This window comes from Calliopsis andreniformis, chromosome 2, assembly GCF_051401765.1.
Source record: "Calliopsis andreniformis isolate RMS-2024a chromosome 2, iyCalAndr_principal, whole genome shotgun sequence".
Taxonomy (NCBI): Eukaryota; Metazoa; Arthropoda; class Insecta; order Hymenoptera; family Andrenidae; genus Calliopsis; species Calliopsis andreniformis.
In genome coordinates, this window is record NC_135063.1 from 4,273,652 (window position 1) to 4,287,383 (window position 13,732).

Genomic DNA, 13,732 nt, shown 5'->3' on the forward strand with positions numbered 1-13,732 from the left:
GCGGCGAATAGAATCCTTGGAAAGGAGACTCAATGACCCGTGGACATCCTGTCCTTTGTAGGGTCCTTCGTGGAAACGATAAAGCGTCGGAGGGCGAGGGGAGAGAAGAGCAACCGGCTCTCGTCGCCGCGGCGGCAGGAAATGCTGGCTGGGATTCTACCTATAAGGCGTTATGACACAATGAGGAGGCTCCGGCCCGCTTATTTGCATGCGCTTCTCTACGACAATGGTATCAGCGCGAGCGCAATTGCCTAGATGCATTCTATACACATTCTACGCAAGCTGCGTGGTCTTGCCGTCATTGTTTGCTAATAAATCACAATGTTGCGGCGTCTACCGCTGCGGAACTTCGGGAGGATGCATACCAGAGTCACTGAGATCTTGTTATGCAAGCTCTTAACAAATTGTGTCTTTGATTTACGACACAGCGTCGCTGGAAGCTATCTTTACTGTACTTCATGCGACTCTAATTTTACGTTAGAAACAACCGCGTCACCTGAACCCTGCATAATTCAAAATCTCCGCGCCAGCCGAGATGCACACCTGGGAAATCAGAATTCACTGAGGCAAGTGTAAACACATAAGTATACCTGCACCGAGATTCAGAATCTTGAAATTTTCTCATTTCCCGAGGTACCTCGGGTACCAGAATAGTCAAAGGAGAGACCCTATCGTAGGGGGAAAATCTTCGAGGGAAAAGCAGCGATAGTCGTCTGATATATTAGTTATGCAACAAGGAGTAGTCGCCGCTGCGGCGGGAGCGCAGCAACATTGCGAAAACAGCGATACGCAGCGTTCCAACAATGAGGGAGCGCGGCTGGGGCCGCACAATGCCTAGACGATAAGGGGCGGCATGGGGGAGGAGGAAGCTGGCTTATAAAAGGCATACACCTAGGCTGTCTTTGCGCGCTGATATGCACGCGTGTGCTATAAATGTACGAAGGAACAACGGATGAATGCGACGAAGCCCCTGGGCCCGAGCTCTCCGCCGCGAGGGAAAAGTGTTCGCCTTCGTCGGCTCTGTGCCCGGCGCATCTCTTTATCTGATGGAAAGAAAGCCGCCTTGCCGGGACTTTTGTCCTCGCGCGAGATCGAGACCGAGGCGTTCGTGAGTCACCGGCCGAGCCGAGCCGTGGCGCGAACCTTAAATTTTCTCCCTCTGTTTCTAAACACGCTTTCTTCGACGACGGGACCCGATAAATGACATCCCGAGGAGGATCAGGAATCGTTCGTGACTCTCGTTTATCTGCTCGGCCATTGTAGAGGGCCCTGAGGAGACCGATTAGAAATTTATAAATTAACCCCGATGCACTGCTCGCTTTCGAATCCTACAAGACGATGCACGGTCTTTTTAGACATTTTTGTGGCGTAAGCTTCAGAACGGTGATAAGATGGTACGTAAATTAGGGTATTGTTGCAAGTTCCTTTTTTCACACTGTGTTCTATTATGGAAGGTAGAGTTCATGTAGGTTGCGGATTTGTATGCAATTTCATACTTTTATAAATCTGTAGTTAAAGAAATGGAACCTAAATAAAAATTTGCTTTATTTTTCAAATACTTTAACCCTTAACTATGGACACTCAATTTTAAGATAAGAAGAGTTTGGTTGGAACCTATTAATATTAAATATTTATAAAATTAACATGATATTAATTGGAATATAGAAACGAGGTATTACATGTATTGCTTACATTCATTGCAAAATCTTTCTACATTCATTTCAAAATATATCACATAGAGTCTACCAGACTCTATATCAATAGATTAGTTAAGGATTAATTTGTACTCTATTTTTCATATTTTCAATGTTTTTGAGTACTATGTTTGTCCTGTAATTTTTTACACATCCCGAATTTCCATAAATGCATAGAAATCCACAGTCTAATCATCTATCTCAGAAAGTTAATCATCACTTGCTGATCAGTGATACAAAGTCAGTGGAAATATTTATCTCAAAGACGTCAAGAATTCTACTAATTGGAAACAACAATATACACTGTAAAATTTCAAAGATTTGCACCCATCTCGATACAAAGCTTCCGATACAAATCGAGGGTACGCATTATGGGAGATTACTCAACCGTTCAATGACACTCATTACTGCGTCGTTGATCAAGAAACATTACCGGGACAAGGTACCTCGCTCCACGTCCAATCTTGTATCAATCATTCGTCAGTTGCTTAGGCACCTTCGATTAATTTCAATCGATCGTATCCGTGGGGCTTGCGGCGTATAAATCTCCCGCAAATGAATCGGACACAAGGTTCTTCGCGAGGAACCCTTTGAAGTTAACTCTTGATCTTTGGCTTCGTTCTTTGATCGGTATCGTGTCCTACATCCATCAATCTTGAGCAATCGAGCGAGAAGAATGGTTTATGTTTTTGGTGTCTTCTTATTATTTTGATGCGCAGGGTGTTCATAAATTGACTTCATTCGTTTGGAGAATAGAATAATAACACATGGGGTGATTCCTTCAGATGTGAGAATCCAAAGAATGTGCAGAATGTAATCTGAATGTTTTTAAAATATTATACTGTAAATGACAATAAATGAGCATGAAGTGTCCTCCGCCTTCCTAGCGTTCATCATCTTGGACACAGATGTCCAAGCGTGAAATAGTCCATTCGCGTTAACGATGCCCGCAATATGTTGCTCGCAAAATCAACGCATTCCCTACCATCACGCGCAGCTTCCACGCGGCGCAGCACGTGCTCAATAACTCCCGAAGGCTTATTACCTTCAAATGCAACCATGGACAAAGCCTCGCTCACTGGTTCGCGTTATTTATCGCGTTACATCGTAAATGATTTTTGCCCCCGCCACAAACCGATCATTAATCAAGCTATTTCTACACGACGAAAGTTGCGCATTCTCCATTATATAATTGAAAGCGCTCATTTCTCATAAACTGCAAAAATTTCATGTGGCATGAAGAAATCTCAGGAATGTCTGCCCATCAATCACACGCATGCAAGTTCACGGTTCAGCCTTGAGAATCTGACCCCAATTTTTCAATCGATTCAAATCCAATGAACGTGAACAACACTAAATAATTGTTATACAGTGTTTTCTCAAGTTTATAGTGTGGAACACGTTTTCGAGGTTAGCTCTTGCTCGTGGTTCCTCAACTTAGTCTTATCAAAAATTGTGAGTGATAGTGCTCGCAAATAAAACTCTCCCACTCTAAATAGCTCCAAGTTATAGCTAATGTAATAACGAAGATATAACGAGGAAATGTTGTATTGCTATTGCGCAAAACAGAAAAAGATAAACTAGAATAACTGACAGAAAATCGCTTCAACAATTTCTCCATCACTCGTGCATTATCAGCATTATTTGCTCAATCTCCGATTGTACCGTGAAAGTGCATTCTTCACGCCGTTTCAGAAACCCGAGGCCTTCTCCAAGATTTATTCCTCTGAAATTGGAAGAACGTGCGTGGAGAGCAGAAGGTGGTTCCGTCTGAACCCCTCGAAAGCGTGTGCCGCATTTCGAGCGATTCGAGCTCCATTCGTTGAATCTCGAGCAAACTTGGCCCGACGCGGTGTAATCGTCAGTCTAGGAGACCATTAATATCGGTTTCCTAGCCAATAGTTAGTGGAAAGTGCAGGTAAATGTAAAACGTGACGTGGTTTCGATCCAACCGCGCGTAATTGGGTGGAAAAGTCCGAGATACAGTGATCCAAACGAGGGAACGGAAGAATTTCACTGTGCTTCTTTGCTCGTTCGACCGAGAAGCCATTCTTCGTCTCTCTTTAAAAGAAAACACCAGCTGTGTCCCAGAGATTCGCTCGAACGAATAAGAAATTAAACAATTCGATTCAGCTGAGTTACCAAGCTGCGTGGTTGGGAGGTACAGCATCAGTGTCCTTGAGAGGCCAGTTGTTTTTGTGCCCAGCGGAGTCCGTGATGGGTGAAACAACAACGGAGAATCGGTCCTTTGGATTCAGCACACTTTCCTCCGCACGGTCGTGATTCCGTACGCGGTGCTCGCTCTCGTCGAGAGGGAGGAACCGGTGTTACAGCAATTAATTCGAGCCTGATCGGTCCGCCTCTGATCCTTCTTCGTCTTCTCCTCTTTTTTCCTCCTCCTCACGGCTCCTCTGCCCGCCGGCTTGGTACATGCGCGCTATTTCCGTGAACCAAATACGGCGGCGGTCGAAGACCGACGTGCAACGTCCAGGGCTGGAGGACGAAGGTGGTTGTTGCGAAACGATCAAAGTGGAACGCGTAATAACGGAATGCAGTGAGCTGATCCGCTTCGAACCGTTTCCAGGTCCTCGCTGCAGGCTGCTGTCAGTGTCCTGTATTTTTAAGCGTGGGTGTTTTCGGGTTGCGCTGATAATTATGGTCTAGGTTTGGTGTTCTTAGATAAGTTGAGATGTTGCAATGATAGTATCGATAGCAGAGCTATTTAGTGGAGGTAGGAACTCTGAAGTATCTTCTTAATTTAGGTGAAGTACCTTCTACTTTATTGGGATGCGTGAATGCGGGACACACCCCGTTTGAACAATTAAACAATTGTCAGATCGACCCACTTCACGCGAGGAATCCACGTCCTTCCTCGCGCCTGGCAAACAACGCTCGCCACTGTTCGTTGCGGCGAGAAAGAAAAGGGCGAGCCGCTCTCGGGGATGTATGATGTGCGATCAACTCGATCAAGATCGAACGTCGTCTTATATGGAGAGATGTTTCACCGTGAAGACAACTGCGCTGTCGACGATCACGTACTCGAGTGGGACTCCCTGTATCGTTTATTCACGATACATTGGCCCCGAAGAACAATCTCGCCTGTAATTGTGCCGCTGTATCAATGAGATCTCCGACTCGCCGATCTATCGACGAACGCTGATGCGTGGAATAATATTATTTATTTACCGGACTGACTGTCAATCGCCGACAGGATAATGCACCTGAGGCTGTTGCACCTGAGGTGTTGCGAAGAGCGAGTGGAACAACCATTCACAAGTACCGAGAATAAATTCGTTCTTCCATCTCGTCCATGTCCTTATATGACCAAAAATTCGTGCACCGTCGATATCGGACGATCAAAATTAAAATCGTGACAAGAAGTCGCAAGTGTTGGCCGGGTGAAAGTTAACGACAGGTCTTGTCTGCGTGGTTTTGATCAGAAACGCGTCACAGTGGCAACCGATGAAGCACATTTCGTATCTAATTATCGACGCGGGCTACGTCATTTTTCTAAACTACCTTTCACGGTAAACATTTTGCAAACTTGAAGCCACAATGTTCTCTAATTACTTTACTAGTTGAATTACATACCTTGTTACTGAAGTCGATATAAAATGAACGAAAAGATAATTAATATAGAAAGGAAGTAGAATATATAAAGTGAAATTGAATGAACTGAGCGGTTTCTTTGGAACTAAACAGCGTAAAAACCTAAGCTAATTAAAAATCATTCATCAGATGTTGACTCTGTTTAACAAGCTACGACGAACAAAATTTCGGTCACCAGTGTCGTTGACCTCCTTGAGGACACTAAGCCAACTGACCGCCTCGAAGAAAGTCCTAAGAAAGTGATGGGAACCTCAGACAGAATGACTTGCCTGGATATTGTCAGCTTGGCGGCGCGTGATTCCGTTGAGGCCTAGCTCCTGAATTTGCAGGATCGTAGGACGTGTAGCAAAGCGAACAACAGACACGGTTACATCACGACACGTCCACGTGTTTCCGGCTGAAACGGAGTTGTCACGTGTGTCGCGCGTACGTGGGGATCGTGTCGAGCCTCATGTCGGTCTACGTGCACGTGGTATGTACGACAAAGTGATTACACGTCTAATTAGCATAATACAATGAGCCGTTGCAAATAACCACCGCGGTTCTGCACGGTCATTAACCGCCGCGAGGGAGTTTGTCAACGTTGTAATTGGCATAGAGACGAGAATACTGATTTAACGACAGCGCCTCTGTTGTAATTCACTTGCCAATGTCAAGAATACTATGACAATTGATTATGGAAATTGCTACTGCCAGCGTTACTGATAACAAGATTTACGGACCTCTGATTAGTGGTATAGGTGTACAGTTAGTGATTAGAAATTTTTAAACCAAACCGACTATATCATAGATAAAACTGCAGCAATATCTGCAGACAATCTATGTAGTAAGTGCTGACTGCTAGTTTTTGCCTTATTATGGTAAGAGTGTGAGAGTAAATCTGAGTAGCAGGAAATTACTGTACACTGTAGATACCAAAATTCCCCATGCAAGATTAAGTACCGTCATAAGTTTTCTCTAGCTTCCAGGCCTCTCGATCTTCTTACTCCGGCCAATTTATCGCAAATTTACGCGACATTCATGACCAAGTTGAAGCATCTCCCTGGGTCTTCGTTCCCATCCCCTGGCTATTGAGCCCATCAAAGAGAGGACTCCCTTTGCATGGAAATGCGAAACCCGATATTCCTTTCGCGATCCTTCGACAGGGCCAAGCGGTTCCCACAATACGCCAGCGTTCATCGGCACCAGAACGCCCTATTATCGATTATGCTCGGCCATGTGTAGAATCTCCCCCGCGAAGGCCATTATGGTAACGACCACGATAGCACGCGTGGCGGTCGAAGAACGCAGCAACGGCTAATCGCGTCCGCGATTTCCATATCCACCTAATACGGACAAAGAGCATTAGCGCGTATATTCGCTTTAAACATCCTGCCACGGTCGGCTCCGTCCACAATGAAGGAATCTGGGGACATGCTACGGCGACTCCTTAAGCAAACGAGGCCGAACATCGGCTACGAGGTCGTCGAAGATGCCAGAAATGAGGTTACCGGAGACCGTGCTACTCCTTTGCCGTGGAAAAGCCTGAATCCGTGATCGAGGGAACAACGATACGCGTCTCGATCGATCTGGCTCCCCTGACGAGACTAAACATCACGAAAGAGACCGCTTCGATCATCGGAAATCGGCCAACCGTGCGATTTTCAAAGTGAAAGTTCGACCGATCGAATAAGGAGCCCTTTGTCTATTCACTTTAAGTGGCCGCCCGCTTTTGTGTGAAGATGGCGCGAATATTAAACAGCTTTATTAAATTAATGAGTTTAACTTTTTTGTTAAAGAGTTATAATAAACGTTTTTAAAATAAATAATAAATATTTGTGTTTTAAATTCGAAACCTTCACTATATCACTTAGATTATAGTTTCTCATACCTGTTATAAGCAACGTGACCGTAGTAGCTAGGACATAAGTTATTAGTGACCCATTCTATTTCTCTTATCGAAAAACAGTTTTTTAAATAGTCTGACTCAATCGCTTCCACAGCTACTCTAAACAAAAAACTTAAAACCTTCGCTCGCTTAATGTTCTCCAATGTATCTCGAGAATTTCACGATAGCTTAAAACGTTCGAACAGCTTCGTACCCTATTTAAACCTGACAGATTCTCGCAGGAACAGATTCCTCGAAGAGCATTCAACTAAAACGGTACCTAAACAGAGCCATTCAACGAACACGATTGCGATGCAGAACATTAAAAGAGCTCGCGCTTATCTCGCTAAAAGGTGTTCCCTTTAAAAAGATCGAAATTTTGAACGCCCAAATCTCGCTGACATGAGGCTGCGACCTGATTACTTTGAATCGAATGGCGAATACAACAACCGAGTAATCTGAGACAGATTAATGGAGAAGCACTTCCGTTTAGATGCAAAGCAAGGGTTCCCTATTTTAGTAATGAAAAATCAACAAAGCAACGGTGTTTGGTGGAAACTCACCTCGTGTGCCTGGTCCTCGATACTTCGTAGAACCGCGAGATTGCGAATGGTTGCCCGCCGGGACTCGAACGAGGATTCCAGCCTGGTGGCGGCGTTCCCGACCTCCTCCACCAATCTCCTTGCCCGTTTCACCGACAATCTGGAAAGATAAAAAGGAACCGTGATCGCGGCGCACCGTTAGGAATTCTTGTCGCGGCTTATCGCCGACGAAACATCGAGCCCTAACTCGCGAGACGGTCGCCGAGGAGTTGAAGCCGCGCGAGTGGGCGCTGACTAACACCGTCGCGGACGTTATCTTCGCATTAAAATGTCCTTAGCTGTAGCCAGCCGATCCGCCGAACCACGTACCGCCGCGTATTCGTTTTCACTCGTGGACGTCCGAGCGACTTAGTTCCATTGCGTTTCGAAAAGTTAACGAGTCACCGCGCGCCGAGCCTTCTTGACCGGGCCTTCTTCGGCGAGCGTCGCAGAGAAATTAATAGACGAAGCGGCTATTTTATCGACCGATCGATCGGAGAGATCGTTTCAACGCTAGTGTCACGATAATTAATGCGGAACGGAGAATATAAAGTAGCGGACGCGCGTGCGAACTCCGAGGAAACGAGAATGGATGACAATAACTTCTAATAATGTATCGAACGGGTGTCTCCGCGAAATTCGCCCGCGGCCAACGCGCGTCGCGGACTTTCTAGCTCCCAGGACTTATGGTACGGTGGGATGGGAAGAGAGGCTCGCTAACCTAACGTGCTCGAGGTGCAAAAGAGGCGCCGCGCGTTCCTCCAGCGCGGCCATCGCTACTTCGGCATCCCTCGACGTTCTTCTCAATGTGGGGTCCGTAAGGAGCCGACCGAGAGGCGTCAATGTGCCGGAAACGCTGCTGCATTCTTTCAGCTCCGACATCTCCAAAGCCAGCCTGCGACCAGCTGATTGCCACTCCGACATCAGGCCATCGTATTCCTGCGAAAAAAGGGAAGATGATGTTGGTATAGAGACATGCATCGTTTATGATTGACTTGATTAAGTAGTCTTAGCGTTTTGATTGCTAGTCGTAGAGATATATACGGGGTATTTGGCAACAGGAGTCAGAATTTTAAAAGGTGATCCTACATGTCAAAATAGAATGAAAATCAATGACGAAACTGTGTTTGGGTTTTCATTTTAGAATTTTTAGTTGCTGCAAAAACGTATAAAATTCGCGTGAAATGTGTCTGACTCAAAACTTATTCTACTGCCGACATACATTAGTCAGATGAGGCACAGCGAAGTCATTAGAGGAAGACCTGATCCAGATATATTTCACACATATTTTAGGTGTATTTGTAACAATTAATAATTCTGAAATGAAACCTGAAACGCAATTTTATATATTTTCATTTTTATCTTATTATGTACAATATTATGTAGAATTATCCTTTAAAATTTCTGATACTTGTCGCCATGTATACTGTATGTACTGAATGACTATATAATTACAAAGGTTGTTACTTCTTATAAGAAGAGTGATTTGAAAACACAGCCAAAAATTTGTGAACCAAATTATTGTCCATATCCTTATGGAATTCTTGGCAGTTAAAGTACTACGTTATTTTACAGATATGTAAATATATTTTGGAATGTACACCGAGTAGAGCAAGAATAGAAGTATTTTCAGTTGGGGAAATCGGACAAATATACGCATTGCAATTAAAACTAAATATAGAATGCATGATATAACCGGCACAATGAACTTAAGAAAGATAAGCGGCCCTGACTTTTGAGCTGCAGTGAACAACGTTGACACACGTAAGCAGAATGCAGGACAGACACACCTAGCTACCAGTCTGTTTCATTTGCTTATTATGGTGCATTCTTAATCGATCGAAAATACCAATCGCATGGGATCACTCGCAAGAGATGTACTTTTACCATGACTATCTGATGGGAACTTTTTGCACACCTAATGCATCTCGAACATTAGACAAGAATGATGAGCACCTTGAAAGTACAATTATTATCATTTCTACTGAACATAAATAACTATATTTCAAATATGAAATCCTTATAGAAGTCTATCCCCCACGAGGTGGACCTCAATAATAGAGCTGTTAAACGTTACAATAAAAAATAAAAGACGAATCTCCCTGTGATCCGTACAACTACTGGACCGTTCTAATCACAGATAAGGAAATCCAAAGCGTGCACGCAACCATTCGCAGCGCTCCATCTACTGACATCTTAATTCCGCGAAATCATCCGGCAGATTGACTGATCTCTCGATCAGTCATCGCCGGAGGCTGCTTATTCGCTGACTTCCCCGCTATCGCTGTCGTAAAGTGGTTCGACAGTCGCGATAGCTCAAACTCTAAACGATGAGTAACGGCCATAATTCCTTGACAAATATGTAGCCGATCCCTCTGGAGAGAGATCGAGGAATCCAGTAGCAACAAGTGCTTCTAGATACGTCTAACGGATCTCTTGACGCGTATCGTCAACATCAACAGAAAAATCAATTAAACCTGTCGAAGAAGTAATGAAGAACCTACCTACGAAATCATTTATTATCTCCGTTCCCTTTCTACCGTCTCCGTAACGAGTGGTCCGACAAACAATTTGCTTCGCGAGAAAGTTTGAAATTTTCAAAGCCTGTACCGTACAGCGCGCGCCGAGATAAGTGCGTGTTATTCGAACACGCATAGTAAATCCTCGTTCCCGGGATGCTTCGGGAAAGAGCTAGCCAAGAAGAGGAGCAAGGAAGAGGAGTCCTTACTTTCTGCCGAAGAATCTCAATCGCGCCGCGAGCAACCACGTCGCGCTGTGTTAATGCCTATCTCGGCGAGCATCGCGATCGACCGTTATTTATAAACATTTCCCGACAACGGAAAATTTTCTCCTTGTAACGCTTTCGGATCGACTATCGGCAAGGTCGTCAGCGACCGTCGTCGGTCACCTTGCCACTGATCACCTTTTCGCCTTATCGCGCGTTAGCTGGCTCGATCGACCGATTGCATTCGTCATTGTGCTATTTTATGCCAGTTATGCAATCGCGATTCGTTTTTTCAGTATTTTTTATCAAGGTGTGGAGAATGGACAATAGAGTTACATGATGTAACGTAATAAAGAAGTACTTTTTATAGTACAAGAGCTTTGAGGTATTAAACATTATATTCTTGTTTCAGTACGTAAATTTGATATTTGTTTTTGTTGGAGGTTGAGAAAGAAAAACTTTTTCCAATCAATTTTTAATTGAATTAATGACATCGACTATGACAGTGGTGGAAGACGAACTGACAATTTTTACGAAATATTATCATTGCAAAGATAATTGTTGGTATGACAAAAAGTAAGTCAAATTAGATTCGCTATATTGTCTACATTTTCGAAATTCGAGTGGAATGAATACAGAATGACGAGAACTTGAAAAAAAGTCTACAGTATCTTAACACTAAATAGATCCATAACATTTTCTTTCCTCATGTAGTCCTGCGGTTACATAACTGATAAAATGAAAATCTTAGTTAAGTTCTTGATTTACCATTGCTAAGAAATAACAACAAATAGAATAAGGACTTGAATGTTTTCAAAATGTTACACGATTTTCATGGAGCATCTAGCTGACATGCAAAGTGCTCAAAGTATAAATATTTCTTTGTAGTTACCAAATAATTTGGGAAAGGAAAAGTTAACCAAAATAATATAATTGATAGCATTTAAAACGAAATTAGTATGTAATATTTTGCTATAATACTTTTAAAATTAAATAGTTATTTAATAGCAGGATCTAATCCCAATCGAACAAAAATAGTCTTAAATTAATGGTGAACAATGAATAGTTACCTTTTAGCATGAGGTTATCAATACAACGCCTAAATTTATCGTCGAAATACTTTATAATGAACTAACTCCAGCTCATAATTTAGAACTTCAAGCAATGTTCCTTAAAACCATCATTTGCACAGTTAATTTATATAACACCACACTTTTCCCTTTATAATTCTCCCTTGAGCAACAAAACTCCTAATTCTCTTGAACTTCTTCCCGACACTAATGGCTTCCCTAAGTTGCGCAGGGTACTACTGCGCAGCATTTGACACACGCGCTACGTCCCGCGCAGCAGAGTTCACATTTGAATTACACACACGCTCATACTTTCCTTCCTGTTAAACAAACATTCAAATAAACTACAATTTTACTCTGCTACGTCAACCTCGTTATCAAAAATACCTCATTAAAGCTCACTATGTACGTTAACTGTACACAAACGCTGATTGGAAAGAATTGCGAAAAAAAAATTACGAGGTGCGTAACGAATCGCGATCGCGATACCAGCTGCGACCGGACCTTCCTTTTTTCTTCGAGGACCATTAAAACGCCATTACGAGGTGGGCATGGTTTGAGAACCACCGGATAAATTGGTAACATCGGTCAGTGCCACCGTCGCGGGATAAATTCCCCGACAATAATTGCGGCGCGAGGGTCCGCTCGAGAGTGGCGGCCCGACACAATTATTTCGCTCGACCGGCCCCGTCCCAGCATTCATTTTTCATCGAACCTGCCGAATCACCGTCGTGACATTCAGTCAACCAACAAGCAAGATTCCTGCGTGCCCCTCGCCACTGACTGCGATCGGAGGCGCGATCATTTTCGGAAGCAATTTGTCGCGACGTTCGATTCAATCGGACAGAGTGTTCATCATTGCGACACTTAATACCATTGAATCTCTTGGTCGTTAAGAACTTCGAAGCGGATAAGTATCGGTTTGAAGAACTCTGCGGGTATGGTTGCGTCGAAGAGTGGTTGAGTAATGATTTTTGGAACTGAATATCAAGTGAAATTTGTGGCAGTCTTGAGCCTTGCGTGAGTCAAGATTCTAAGGAAGTTGAAATTACCGCTTATTTTATAATATTTATCAATACGAGACGAAGTTAGTAATCAATTGAACTTCTTCAGATGTTTTTAGAGCACTTTTACAATTATGTACTGGTATATTTACGACGATGCTTATGAAACTTATCCAGATCACAGAGTACGAATAATAAAATTGAACAGATGCAGAAAACACTCGAGAGCAACGCAAACGCACTAAGCTGCAATTACCTTATAGAATGCAATCCATTGCGCCTGGTCGTGGTGTTCCCGCCTGGGAATGTATTTACTCAGAGCCTCGTCGTTCACGATGATCGTCTGAAAGCAGAATTAAAAACTCTTAACACCGACTGAACAGACTGAAAGGCTCGACTGGTCTCCTATGTTTTCAAAGATCGTATTCGAGGTCAGTAGATGTTTTTCCATATGAAAAGGAACCTTTTCTTTTTATCCCGTCTTCAGACGTAATCGAGACGCAGAAACGACTCACAAATACACTCTTGGAGAACAATGTTGCCAATGTGAAATTTAAAGCAGGTAAAGTTACGAAGGAGCAAAGGAGCTGTTACTTTCAGTACGAAATGAGGGGTACTCAACGTCTTTTAAGGATTTAATCGTTCACCCCTTACCTTGACGTAGCTCAAAGGTAACTGTGAGTCGGTAGAGCCTTCAACAACAGAGCTTTGCAGCAGCAGCGTTTGGTAGACCTTGATTCGACCCTGCAAAAACCGTCGCCTTTATATTTTGCGCACAATCGATGCTTCTGCACGTCTCGATTGCTTTCACAGAACGCCGAGGGCGCGATGCGAAGGAACCATATAAGCAGGCTGATCTTACCTGCAAGAGGGCCAGGACTTTGTCCAAGAACTCCAAACACTCGGGCGAGTCCCCTCGAACTAGCAGAGTGAATCCGTTCTTCGCGCTGTCGGAGCTGGAATCAGACGAAGAACGTTTGTAAACTCGGCGGATTATTTTTGGCAACCGGTGAAACGTTCATTGCGCATGCATGGGATAAATTATCGAGAGATTCCGTGCACACGCGTGAGTCACCGTGATACAGTAGTCCGCTGTTTGACAAGATCTCCCACGTGAAGTGATTTCTCCTTGCATTCGTGCTCGGAGTGAAACGAGTCGTTCGTTGCGTCGACGCACTATTG

The 13,732-nt window shown here is 43.7% G+C and overlaps 1 protein-coding gene across 3 annotated transcripts in view; it reads right to left on the bottom strand.

The window, feature by feature from the left end:
- The window catches only part of LOC143183654 (uncharacterized), a 299,903-nt gene that overhangs the window by 69,485 nt on the left and 216,686 nt on the right, over nt 1-13,732 (bottom strand). For all 3 annotated transcript variants that reach the window (XM_076385316.1, XM_076385333.1, XM_076385323.1), the window contains exons 8-12: nt 13,413-13,506; nt 13,205-13,294; nt 12,807-12,893; nt 8,473-8,690; nt 7,734-7,872 (exon numbers count right to left, since the gene is read on the bottom strand). In XM_076385316.1, the coding sequence (XP_076241431.1) occupies nt 7,734-7,872; nt 8,473-8,690; nt 12,807-12,893; nt 13,205-13,294; nt 13,413-13,506 (628 nt within the window). The remainder of the gene's footprint in view (nt 1-7,733; nt 7,873-8,472; nt 8,691-12,806; nt 12,894-13,204; nt 13,295-13,412; nt 13,507-13,732) is intronic.